The 13,261-nt window shown below is 34.4% G+C and overlaps 1 protein-coding gene across 2 annotated transcripts in view; it reads right to left on the bottom strand.

Moving 5' to 3' along the window:
- Positions 1 to 13,261, bottom strand: part of nbeal1 (neurobeachin-like 1) — a 136,955-nt gene that overhangs the window by 50,186 nt on the left and 73,508 nt on the right. For both annotated transcript variants that reach the window (XM_056459402.1, XM_056459403.1), the window contains 6 exons: positions 12,408 to 12,510; positions 12,176 to 12,332; positions 9,450 to 9,608; positions 7,268 to 7,427; positions 5,309 to 5,397; positions 1,326 to 1,865 (listed from right to left, as the gene is read on the bottom strand). In XM_056459402.1, the coding sequence (XP_056315377.1) occupies positions 1,326 to 1,865; positions 5,309 to 5,397; positions 7,268 to 7,427; positions 9,450 to 9,608; positions 12,176 to 12,332; positions 12,408 to 12,510 (1,208 nt within the window). The remainder of the gene's footprint in view (positions 1 to 1,325; positions 1,866 to 5,308; positions 5,398 to 7,267; positions 7,428 to 9,449; positions 9,609 to 12,175; positions 12,333 to 12,407; positions 12,511 to 13,261) is intronic.

Genomic DNA, 13,261 nt, shown 5'->3' with positions numbered 1-13,261 from the left:
CGAACAAAATATCTTACATAAAATACATTTCAACATGGTCAAAAATGGAGTGGGCTGAAGCACAAGCTTATTATTTTCCCACCCCATTACCACATATAGCATTCGTCCATTACCCAAACTTATTTCTTCCTTTGCTTATCTCCTCTTTTTACATGAAACACAATTCATCCTTTTGGCAACCCCGACAAACCATATGTTTGATTCCATTCGTACCTTTACATTTCGTAACAAACCCAGAGAGAGAAAATAATTAAAATTTCATCATACCTTTCTCTTTTTACCCTTTTTCAATCACCTTCATCATTATATTCCTTTAATAATATATATTTGTACAACTTTTAAATTGATTAATATCCTGACATTGTTTTAGAGTCTGATCAAGGTTTTACACCACAGACAGACATACACAAACTTTTTAAAGTTGTCCTTGTTTTCAACCTCCTAAAATGTTGTTCTTCATAAATATTCTAAATACTTTAGAATGAGCAAGCATAGGAGCGGCTATCAAAAAGTATTAGTCAATTACCTCTGTTTAATAATCAAGACTGACGAGAGTGTGACCGTGAGGGACACCATCGGGCGGGGCGATTCCTCTGAGCGACAGGATTATCCGAATGAACAAATGTAACAGTTGCGAGTGAAGACAAAAGGTTCAAACATTTATCTAAATTATATCTCTACTGAAAAAACCAGCTTAAACCAGCCTAGGCCGGTTGGCTGGTTTTAGCTGGTCGACCAGCCTGGTTTTAGAGGGGTTTTGGCCATTTCCAGGCTGGTTTCCAGCCATTTCCAGCCTGGTCTTAGCTGGTCAGGCTGGAAAATGACCAGTTAAAACCAGCTTTACCAGCCTAGCCAGGCTGGGAGCCCAGCCAAAACCAGCTATGTCCAGCTTAAACCAGGCTGTTTAGCTGGATTTAGCAGGTCATTTTCCAGTCTGACCAGCTAAGACCAGACTGGAAATGGCCAAAACCCCTCTAAAACAAGGCTGGTCAACCAGCTAAAACCAGCCAACCAGCCTAGGCTGGTTTAAGCTGGATTTTTCAGCAGGGATATTGATCTAATCTTCTTAATGTTTTATGATTGAAGACAGATAAAACTAAAGCTAAATATACTAATATTCTAAACCACCTCATTTTCAAAATGGAGTCAGATATGAGTTAAATTTGAAGAAAATCAACATTGTGCACTGGAAAGACCGAACAGGCAGTGACTCTTCATCCACCAGTGGACACCTTCACTGGGCCATCTGGGTGGACCTTACAGTGTAAAATCCTACAAAACACTATTCGTATTAAGTAACATCACAACCTGTTCTCCAAACTCACCTCACTGTTAAACGATTCCCCCAGAGACATGTTGTCACTGAACAGGAAGTTGTCATCGTTGAGAGAGGAAGCTCCAGGGAAAGGTTTGGCGTTCTCCAGAGGCGACGGCGTGCTCGGCATACTGCCAGGAGTCTGACTGCCGCTGTCCCCGTGATCCAGCTGGGACAGATCTAAACTCAGCACTCCTGATTTCCCGGCCCAGGTTTTAGGTGTGTGTGCGTCCACCGGCGTGTCGGACAGAGACATGAGCTCTCCGTTGTCCAGGCTGTCTATGGACCTGCTGTCTGAAACACTGTCCCGCTCTTCATTCAGCCGGTTTACGCTGTCTCCCAGAGGCCTGCGCTCCAGAGGCGGCTCCAGACGGTTTCCTCCGCTGCTGCGGCTCAGTTCCAAACTCCCCAGACTGGCAGCGTCACCACGACATGAACCTCCGTCGCTCCCAGGGCTCCGGACAAACAGCCGCATCAGAGTCCCCTGCCAACATACCTGCTTAGAGATCTGCAGCGCTGCATCCGGCTGAGACTGAAGCAGTGTGTACAGCTGCACAATAATAAAAAAAACATGCAGGATTTATCTATTTCTCTAATCAAATTTTACAATAAGGTTTCATTAGTTAATGGATTTATTTACTAGCATGAACTAATGATGAACAATACATGTAGAGCATTTATTAATCATACAGTAGTTCAACATTTAATAATGCATTATTCAAATTTTAATTCATGCCTGTTAACATCAGTTAAAGCCCTGTGAGTTTACATAAACTAACTTTATTTTCATTAACTAACATGAATAAATACTGTAGTAAATGTATTTTTCACTGTTTGTTCGTATTCAGATTAGTAAATACATTTACTAATACAACCTTATAGTGAAGTGTGACCTGATTTTGTTATTTAGCACACATTAGAGTTGCAGTCTGACACTCTTTTCTGTAACACTTTAGTTTAAGTATCAAATTCACATGATTAACTGCTGGTTTATCTGTCATTCTGAGTTCATAATAGTCCAAAAGGTGATGATTATAGTTAAACATGGCAGTTTGTTCATGTTTTAGCTTGCTGAAAAAAATCATTTGCTCCTTTGCTTTTTCGCACTTCCCTCTCACGTTTGTCTGTTTCTGAAAGGATTGGATGTCAGAAGCAGTTCATTAGTCATCTGTGCGTTATTATCATCAGCACAACAAGTTCGTTATTTCAAATATAGACAAGCAGCGGGGCACACTATGGGGCACAGGGTAGATTCTGCTCTTCTTCTTAGCTTTGTGGCCGTTCAAACAAGGTTTTAACTTGGAAAGGTTAAGCTTGGGTCGATCACGGCTCGTTATTATATGTATAAATTATTACGGTGTAATGTCTCGATTGTGTATTTAAAAATGCCGCTTCCTTTGTTTTCATTCTCCCGGCTTGTGCACGAGCTAGTGATGTAACTCTGTAAACCAATAGCGCTCAGTTGCGCGTCTTGCTCCACCTTTTGGTACCCTTTTGTTGTGCTAGGTGCCCTTTGCAAAGGGTACCCAAAAAGTGGTACGTTACGGTTCACTTTTAGGTCCCTTTTTACAGTGAAATCGGCCATAAAAGCGTACCGAACAGTACCAAACCACTCAGTGGAAACGGGCCATAAGATATATTTCTCTGTTTTTTTGGGTAACACTTTACAATAAGGTTTCATTAGTCAATGTATTTATTTAATAACATGTACTAATACTGAACAATACATGTAGAGCGTTTATTAGTCATACAGTAGTTCAACATTTAATAATGCATTATTCAAATTTTAATTCATGCCTGTTAACATCAGTTAAAGCCCTGTAAGTTTATATGAACTAACTTTATTTTCATTAACTAACATGAATAAATACTGTAGTAAATGTATTTTTCACTGTTTGTTCTTATTAGTAAATACATTCACATTTACTAATACAACCCTATTGTAAAGTGTGACCTGATTTTGTTATTTAGCACACATTAGAGTTGCAGTCTGACACTCTTTTCTGTAACACTTTAGTTTAAGTATCAAATTCACATGATTAACTGCTGGTTTATCTGTAATTCCGAGTTCATAATAGTCCAAAAGGTGATGATTATAGTTAAACATGGCAGTTTGTTCATGTTTTAGGTTGCTGAAAAAAATCTTTTGCTCCTTTGTTTTTCGTACTTCCAATCCTTTCAGAAACAGACAAACGTGAGAGGGATGTCAGAAGCAGTTCATTAGTCATCTGCGTGTTATTATCATCAGCTCAACAAGTTCGTTATTTCAAATATAGACAAGCAGCGGGACACACTATGGGGCACAGGGTAGATTCTGCTCTTCTTCTTAGCTTTGTGGCCGTTCAAACAAGGTTTTAACTTGGAAAGGTTAAGCTTGGGTCGATCACAGCTCGTTATTATATGTATATATTATTACGGTGTAATGTCTCGATTGTGTATTTAAAAATGCCGCTTCCTTTGTTTTCATTCTCCCGGCTTGTGCACGAGCTAGTGACGTAACTCTGTAAACCAATAGCGCTCAGTTGCGCGTCTTGCTCTGCCTTTTGGTACCTTTTGTTGTGCTTGGTGCCCTTTGCAAAGGGTACCCAAAAAGTGGTACGGTACGGTTCACTTTTAGGTACCTTTTTACAGTGAAAACGGCCATAAAAGCGTACCGAACAGTACCGAACCACTCAGTGGAAACGGGCCATAAGATATATTTCTCTGTTCTTTTGGGTCACACTTTACAATAAGGTTTCATTAGTTAATGTATTTATTTATTAACATGTACTAATACTGAACAATACATGTAGAGTGTTTATTAGTCATACAGTAGTTCAACATTTATTAATGTATTATTCAAATCTAAATTCACGCTTGTTAACATTAGTTCCTGCACTGTGAATAAAGAACCAAGATGAATATGCAGTAATACTGTAATAAATGCTGTAATAAATATATTGTTCACGGTTTGGTCATGTTAGTAAATGCAATAATATTTACGAATACAACCTTATAGTGAAGTGTGACCTGATTTTGTTATTTAGCACACATTAGAGCTGCAGTCTGACATTCTTTCCTGTAACACTTTAGTTTAAGTATCAAATTCACATTCACTGCTGGCTTATTACCTGCTTAAATATTAACTGTTTATTAGTACCTATAACATATGATCTTATTATACAGTACATACCTAATCCTACACAATACCACCTTACTAACCATCACTAAGAAGATAATAAGTAAATTAAGCTAAAGGTCTTAGTTAATGATTTATTAATGGTTTGTTAATAGTGTGAATCTCCCAGTAAAACAAAGAGTGAACTACTTTACCCTGAGAAATCGTGGTTTAAACACATTTTTTGCCACACACCTGATAAAGGTCAGAGTATAATTATTGCTCAGCTCAAAATAATAACCATCATTTCCATGTAATTATACTAATTACACTTAAATATTTTAAAATAAAGCGAAAACTTTTTAACTTGCAGAGGATTCTATCTGGAGTATTTTTATAAACTATACTTTACACTGTTTTAATTTCCTTTTTGCTATGCTTTTGATGTATACTTTTTATTTCTTCTTTTTTATCATTGGAAAATGATTATCACATTGTGAGACAAACAAAAATGATAACATTGATAACAAAACAATTGAACATATTACTATAAATATTAGGAAATGAACAAGCTACTTAATTATTTGCCACATTAACATAGAATATGAAGTCATATTATTAATAATATAAAACAATTGCATCTTAGTGTGTGTGTATATGTGTGTGTGTGTGTGTGTGTGTGTGTGTGTGTGTGTGTGTGTGTGTGTGTGTGTGTGTGTGTGTGTGTGTTTTCCATAGAACTTGGAAACTGGAAACTTAGTGTTTTGCCTTTTTTTGCATGACTTGTTTGTGCAATAACGCTAATAACCCTTTTGTAATTATGTTTATTATTTGATTTTACTAATACTGTAGCTGTGATGTGCACATGATAGTGATAATGAAGAAGATGCTTTTACCCTCTTGCATACGGTGAGGCGAACACTGGGCCCGGCTTTATGTGTGAGCTGAACCACAGCCATCAGATCTTTATAGTTGACCACAGTATCTGCACAGGACAAAGAGAAAAACACTTTACATCACAAATTCACTGTGACTCTATCAACAAACAGTGTTCTCTGCAAAAGCAATATGCACAAGATGATATATACAGTATACATATATATATATGCCAAACATAAAGCATATTTTAAAAGTATTCAAAACACTTTGAATTATTTCAAATTAATATTTGTTTCGATCAGTCCTAGTAAAGGTTTGTGAGAGAAGGAGGGATTGTTAACCCAAAAATAAAAACTCTGTCATCACTTATTATCATGTCTGTCCAAATCTCTCTCTTCAGTGCAACTTTAATATAAGCCATGTTGGCAACCAAACAGTTTCAGTTCTGACATAAACGTCAATAGACGTTAAAGGGAACCAACATTACTGGTTAACAACATTTACTTTAAACAGCCAAAGACAAAATTAGAAAGGCCTCCTGTAAGATTTGAACTCTTTGATTGAAGTGATGTTTAAATTCGACATGAAATCAACATTTACTCTTCTTATATTTATATGTAAATACTTGTTCTTGTTGTTGTTATAAACGATGTTTCTGAAACATTCATTTGCCCTCATGAACTTTAAATCAAATTTCATAACCTTCCCTTACCCCTCGAAATGACTTTGCTTCTGGTCAACTGGAATTCCTTTATGGTGGGGCTATCAGTGCTTTAGCGCGAGGCTATCAGTAGGTGTCTCGTTTCTGCCCTGAATTCAATCTTCAATCAATCAATCTTCCTTGATTGTTTTAGCAACACTATCTTTCAACAATCCAATCAGTTTCTAAAGAACAAAACCATGCATCCTCCTACAGTTTTATAAGCTTTAAGTGGATATACGCCATGATAGTGGAAAAAAAGGACAATCTTAACTTATGTTTCAGGGTGACTTTAACAGCGCAAGGAAATTTCCACTTTCCTATAATATTTTTTTCTTATAGAGAAAGTCTTATTTCTTTTAGTTTGGCCATAATTTGACTTAAAATATATTTTTTAAGCTCAATATTATTTTAATTGGTCACAAAACAAACCACTGTTGTCCAATGACTTGCCTAATTAACCTAGTTAAGCTTTAAAAGGCACTTTAAGCTTAATAGAGAATACAAGTATTTAGCAAAATAACTAGTAAAAGAGTTGGTAATAATTTAAATGCATTTATTTGTTCTTTTGATTTTATTTCTATTTCTGTTTACAATATTTGTTTATAGTACAGTATTTTATAACTTATTTTAAATGATATTTCGGTATAATAAATGTTGGAATGGGAACGTACATTCTGAAATATTATAAATATTATACATATTATAATAAATATTATAAATACATTATTAATCATATTGTAAATATTATGTGCTGTTATCATGCCAAAGACGAAAGAAATTGGTTCTTAAAATGATTATATTTAAAAATGTGTTGGAAAAAAAAAAATCTCTCTATTAAAGGAAATATGTTTGAAAAGAATTACAATTTCACAGCAGGGCTAATCATTTTACTTTCATCTGTATCATGTCCGCAGAACAAAATCAGTCATACAGGTTTGAGTAAATGATGATGGTTTTCAGTTTTGGGTGGGCTGCCCCTTTAACAGTCATGTGACTGGTGGTTTCCATTTAGATTTGGTCATTTAGCAGACACTTTTGTCCTTACAATTGAGAAGGCACTCAGCAATTCAATAAGAACAGGCAATACACACAAGAAGTGCTAATTATACAAACCAGCTATTATTGCTCAGAGAATTAGATGCTAGAGTGTTTTGGTTTTAGAGAGAGAAGTGTTTCTACAGGTGGTTTGTCAAGCCCACTCACCTTTGTGAAGCACACCTCATAAATGCACAATGTTTTGTTTTTTTAAGTGTACAGTGTGAATGAGACTGACCAGTAGACAGCACTTGGTGAAGGAGGCACTTGATGAGGGTGGAGGTGAGGTGCAGGTCAGAGAACAGCAGACTGAGGCCTGAATATCCCACATCCCTCAACCTCAGCCGCTGCTTGCTCTTCTCATAAACGCGATCACACTTCAGCATCCGCTCAAACAACTGCACAGACAAAGAGACAGAGAGATCAGATTCGCCTTAAGACAGAGATGCCCAAAATACTTTGATTTGGCCATACTATCTGAGAAGAGAGGGAGAATGATGGGAAGGTTGGGGCAACAGAGATTGACATTTCTAATTTTAACATAACGTTTTGTTAGTTTGTTTAATTGTTGAGCTACAAAAAAAAATGAACAAATGAAATCTGTTAATTAATGTTGTGCATGAATCAGATTTTTAATTATCGACAAGCAAATCAAGGCAACGGCAGGTGCATCTTGACTTGTGTGTTCAGCATCGGACACCATTGTGTTATAAATCAGATTGTTTATGTTTTTATTAAGGGTGTCACGATCTTCCAAATCCTCGATTTGATTACATTCTCAATTCTAAAGTCACGGTTCGATTCGATTCTTGATTTATAAAAGAAAAATTTGAAAGCACAGGCTATGCCATTTTAAGACTTTTATGTAATATAATAATATCTGACCTTTGTTCGCTACGTACCACACACTACACTATCAAATTGAAAATGTTTATTAACAATATAATCTAACAATAACTTACGTCTTCAGTCAATTGGAAACTTATACAAAATAACCAGCCATCTAATTTCTCTGAGGGTATCACAGTAGCTGTGAACTACTTCGGATTCCGTAGCACGGTTCTAGCACGCTAATTAAATGTCTAAAACCGGAGTTTTCTACCACTGACTATACTCCTAATACTCCTACCGCGCTTGTAATTGACTTTGCACATGTTGAGTTACTTAGAAGTTTTATTCCAAATGAAGACGGGAGAGTAGTTTGTGTTACACATGTCAGTTTAACAGATGAATCAATGTTTTTGTGGTGCCTGTGGAGATGCCCTGCCATGTTAGTCGTGCCGCCGGTGGAATAATGTGGTATACGTACATAGCGGAGCTTGTAAACTGTTTTTTGTGTGTCGGCAATACAAACGTTAATAATAACAATAAATCATCAAAACATTAAACAATAAAAACTTTAAAACATTAGAAATCTAACAAATAAAAAAATGTGGAAAACAAACAAATAAATAAATAATAAATTACATAGATATAATAATGATAACAACAATAAAACGTCAAAACATCAGGAATCAAATAAATTAAAAAAGGTGGAAAATAAATAAATAATAATAAATCATCAGAACATTAAACAATAAAAACTTTAAAACATTAGAAATCTAACAAATAAAAAAATGTGGAAAACAAACAAATAAATAAATAATAAATTACATAGATATAATAATGATAACAACAATAAAACGTCAAAACATCAGGAATCAAATAAATTAAAAAAGGTGGAAAATAAATAAATAATAATAAATCATCAGAACATTAAACAATAAAAACATTAAAACATCAGAAATCTAACAAATAAGTGACCATTGCTCAGTGGAAATCCAAAATACTTCCACACCGGCGACTTCAGTGAAAGAAGAGGGGGTTCAAGTTCTGTCGACAGGTCTCCTGCGTCTGCAGTTGCCATGCTATCTTTTGGTTGTTTGTTGTAGCTGGTTGACTCGCTGCACTTCAAGCGTGTTTTTTTTTTCGTGATGCGAAATGGGGGCGTGGCAGCACCAACGATTCACTTTTTTTGATTCGATAATCAAAGATGAGGATGAAATTCGATCGATTTCTATTGTAAGAAGTTCTGTATAAAATGTACAAAGTATATATAATTATTATGATTAAATAATAGTTTCTATTTATTTTTAAATATTAATAAATTAGGTAATTACCATGGCAACTTTAATGTAACATTTTGGCCCACAACCCTAAATCAAGTTTGGTGTCTGGCCCTTCATAAGAAAAAGTTTGGGCACCCCTGCCCTAAAGCATCTTATTAAAGATGACAATATACTAAGAATGCAAAATACTAATAATGATTGACAAAATATAAGGGGTCAACCTTTTCCAGCATTATAAAAGATGACAATACTAATTCCATTCACTGTTTGTTACAGAAAAAATTCAACATCACATCAAAAACCCAAGTGCACCTTAAAGATGAGCTCTCGCAGGCGGTCTGAGTGTTTGTTGCTGAGCAGAAGAGCGTAGCAGGACTCTGCAGCTCCGGGTTCGAACAGCAGCAGGAAGAGCTGATCCCGCGCGGCGCTGGTCTGAAGCAGAGTCAACAGCAGATCCAAAACCCCACACAACTACAACAAACACACACAAACATACACAGTCACTGAAAACAAACCTCACTCCAGCTTCATGCTTAATTCATGTTTACAGCTAATAAGTGATAAGAGCAGGAGGCACCGGAGGAGACAGCGCTGAATGAATTGGCAGGGCAGTAAATCCAGTTTGTGGTTAAGTACACTGAGGTTTAGGAATAATTAAAATGGAGAAAGATAGAGGACGTTTGCTCGACTGATTAGAAAGGGCAGATCAATAATAACAATAAAGGAGAGTGCTTTTTACTGAACACACACACACAAACACACACAAACAAGGAGTCAGGATGTTTAACACTTTCACTTTCTGAAGGACTAGCCCTGTACAATTAAATTGGTTAGAACTAAAACTGTTAAAAGTAATGCGTTAATAATAAATTAATGCAAATGAGTTTTAACTAAAATAATACATTAAAATGCAAAACCGTGTGTGTTTTGAGGGCTGAGTGCTTCTATAAAATATGCAGACTCGAAATATTAGTTAAAAATGATAGATAGACAGACAGGCAGACAGACAGATGAGTACACCCCCTTTCAAAAATGAATATTTTTTATCCATTTTTCAGTCAATATATAGGTAATAATGTTGTGTGCTTTTAAACCAAGCAGTTTTATTGAACAGTTATAACTATTAAAATAAGAGTTTGTCCACTTAACATCTTTAGGAATAGGAAGATACATTTAAATTTAAACGATTTATTAAAAAACTAAACACAAACTCTAAAATTCTAAATAGATTGAATGTTTTTTATGCTTCTCTTGATTTCTCCTGTTTTATATTTATTTCCACAACATATTAATTTGAATATAATTATTTTTTGGACTGTGATCTTAAGCTTTTTTCATTAGATTAGTTCCAGTTTTGGTTTTTGTACTGCCTAATCTAATGTAAATGCACAAATATATTATTGTAAAGCACCCTATAGACAATATTCATTTATATTCGTTTTAATATACAGCTGCAATCAGAATTATTAGCCCCCCTGAATTATTACCCCCCCCCCCCATTTATTATTTTTTCCCAATTTCTGTTTAACGGAGAGAAGATTTAGTCAACATTTCTAAAGATAATAGTTTTAATAACTCATCTCTAATAACTGATTTATTTTATCTTTGCCATGATGACAGTAAATAATATTTGACTAGATATTTTTCAAGACACTTCTATACAGCTTAAAGAGACATTTAAAGGCTTAACTAGGTTAATTAGGTTAACTAGGTAAGTTATTTTATAATGATGGTTTGTTCTGTAGACTATAGAAAAAAATATAGCTTAAAGGGCCTAATAATATTGACCCTAAAATGTTTTTTAAAAAATTTAAAACTGCTTTTATTCTAGCTGAAATAAAACAATTAAGACTTTCTCCAGAAGAAAAAAATATTATCAGACATACTGTGAAAATTTCCTTGCACAGTTAAAGATCATTTGGGAAATATTGAAAGAAAAAAAAAAAAAAAAGTTTCATAATTCTGATTGCAACAGTATGTGTGTGTCTGTGTTTATATATATATATATATATATATATGTATATATATATATATATATATATATATATATATATATATATATATATATATATATATATATATATATATATATATATATCATTATTTGTAGCATATCTGGCATCTAAGGTCTCCGCTACTCACCCGTTTGCACTGGCTGCCAGTTGCTGCCCGCATCAAATTCAAAGCTCTGATGTTTGCTTACAAAGTGACCTATAGCTTGGCTCCTTCATATCTGCTCTCACTTCTGCAGATCTATGTGCCCTCCAGAAACTTGCGTTCTGTGAATGAACGTCGCCTCGTGGTTCCATCCCTAAGAGGGAAGAAATCACTTTCCCGAACTCTTGCATTCAATCTGCCCAGTTGGTGGAATGAACTCCCTAACTACATCAGAACAGCAGAGTCACTTGCTGTCTTCAAGAAACGACTAAAAACGCAACTGTTTAGTCTCCACTTTCCTTCCTAATCTGCAACTGCCTCTCTGGCTATACCACTAACTGTGCCCTCTCTCTCTCTCTCCAAAAAAAAAAAAAAAAAAAAAAAAAAAAAATTTTACTAATGCTTTGCTTTACACACCTGAAACTCGTCTATAGCACTTGTTCACTGCTGCTCTTATAGTTGTGTAAATTGCTTCCTTGTCCTCATTTGTAAGTCGCTTTGGATAAAAGCGTCTGCTAAATGACTAAATGTAAATGTAAATGTAAGGTCATTTTTTATTTGAAATAATGTCCCAGCTTTTGATTTCTGTCCATAGTGAATGTAGTTTTGACCATATACTAAGTCCCATGACAAATCGCTGAAGGTGCGTTGTGAAGACTGTTGATAAAAGAAACAGTATCATATTTAACCCTCTGGGGTCTGAGGGTGCTTTGGGGGCCAGGAGAAGTTCTGCCATGCAATGACATTTGTGTTTTCTTCAGTTGCTCATAAAAATATAAATGGCTAAAGTCTATAACACTGTAAACAGCACAAATATGACTAGAGATGAAAGAAACAGTGTCATATTATGCATCAGGTTTCATGTTCAGTTTTGGCCTCACCTGTTCTTCATCTCCAATAGCAGCGATGTATCCCAGAATGCTCTGGATCTCCTCTGGAGTGGTTCCCTTGCTGATGTAATACTTGAGGAGGCCGTAAAGGGAAGCTCTGATTGTCTTGATGTCGTCCTCACTCAGATCGGCATCTTTACTTCCAGAACTGGAATGAAGAGAGACGGGGTGTTAAGAGAAACAGGCAGAACAGAGAGAGGGATTATGGGAGATGTAGTCTTACCCATAGTACAGGCGAATTGTGTCCAGGAGGAACTGCACTCCGTATTTCTTCCTGAACTGCTTCCTGCTGTCTTTGATGACGGTGGAGGTGTACTGGATGTGGCCTTCAAAATGACAAACGTAAAAATCTCATCACAAACATTCAAACTGCAAACTAAATCGTTAAAAATAACAGCAAAAAGATAAATAAATAAATAGAAATAAAATTAAATTAAATGAAAGATTAAATAAAATGAAAAATAAAATGACCAAAAATAAATAAATAAATAAACAAATAAAATAAAAATAAAATAAATTAAAATAAATTAATGAAAGTAAATTAAATAAAAAACAAAATGAAATAAAATCAATTAAATAAAAAAAATAATTTTATTTAATTAAATGAAATAAATGAAAATTAAATAAAAATAAATATTTTTTAAATTAAATAATTAAAATAATTAAAATAAATAAAAATTAAATAAAACAACAACAAAAAAATAAATAAAATAAAACTAAACAAAAAACAAAACAAACTAATTAATTAATTAATTCATTCATTCATTCATTCATTCATTCATTGTTTTGCTTTGTTTAATTAAAACAAACAAACAAACAAACAAACAAATAAATAAATAAATATTACCATCCATTTTTTCCCTTTTTTTAATCTCTCGTGTTATAAAATGTTTAGTAAATAACTGCTAAATAAACCTTTTTTTATTCATTCAAAACTATACTGCCTTATTGCCTCTACAGACAAAAATGTAATATTATATTATATATAAAATATAGAATACTGAACAGGCTTGTATGATTATGTTTTATTTAGCACATTAAAGGGATGTGCACCCACAAATTAAAGTGTACTCACTA

Source organism: Danio aesculapii, chromosome 6 (genome assembly GCF_903798145.1).
Source record: "Danio aesculapii chromosome 6, fDanAes4.1, whole genome shotgun sequence".
Classification (NCBI taxonomy): domain Eukaryota; kingdom Metazoa; phylum Chordata; class Actinopteri; order Cypriniformes; family Danionidae; genus Danio; species Danio aesculapii.
The sequence above is the reverse complement of the archived record's forward strand: the minus strand, read 5'-3'. Positions and strand labels throughout refer to the sequence as shown.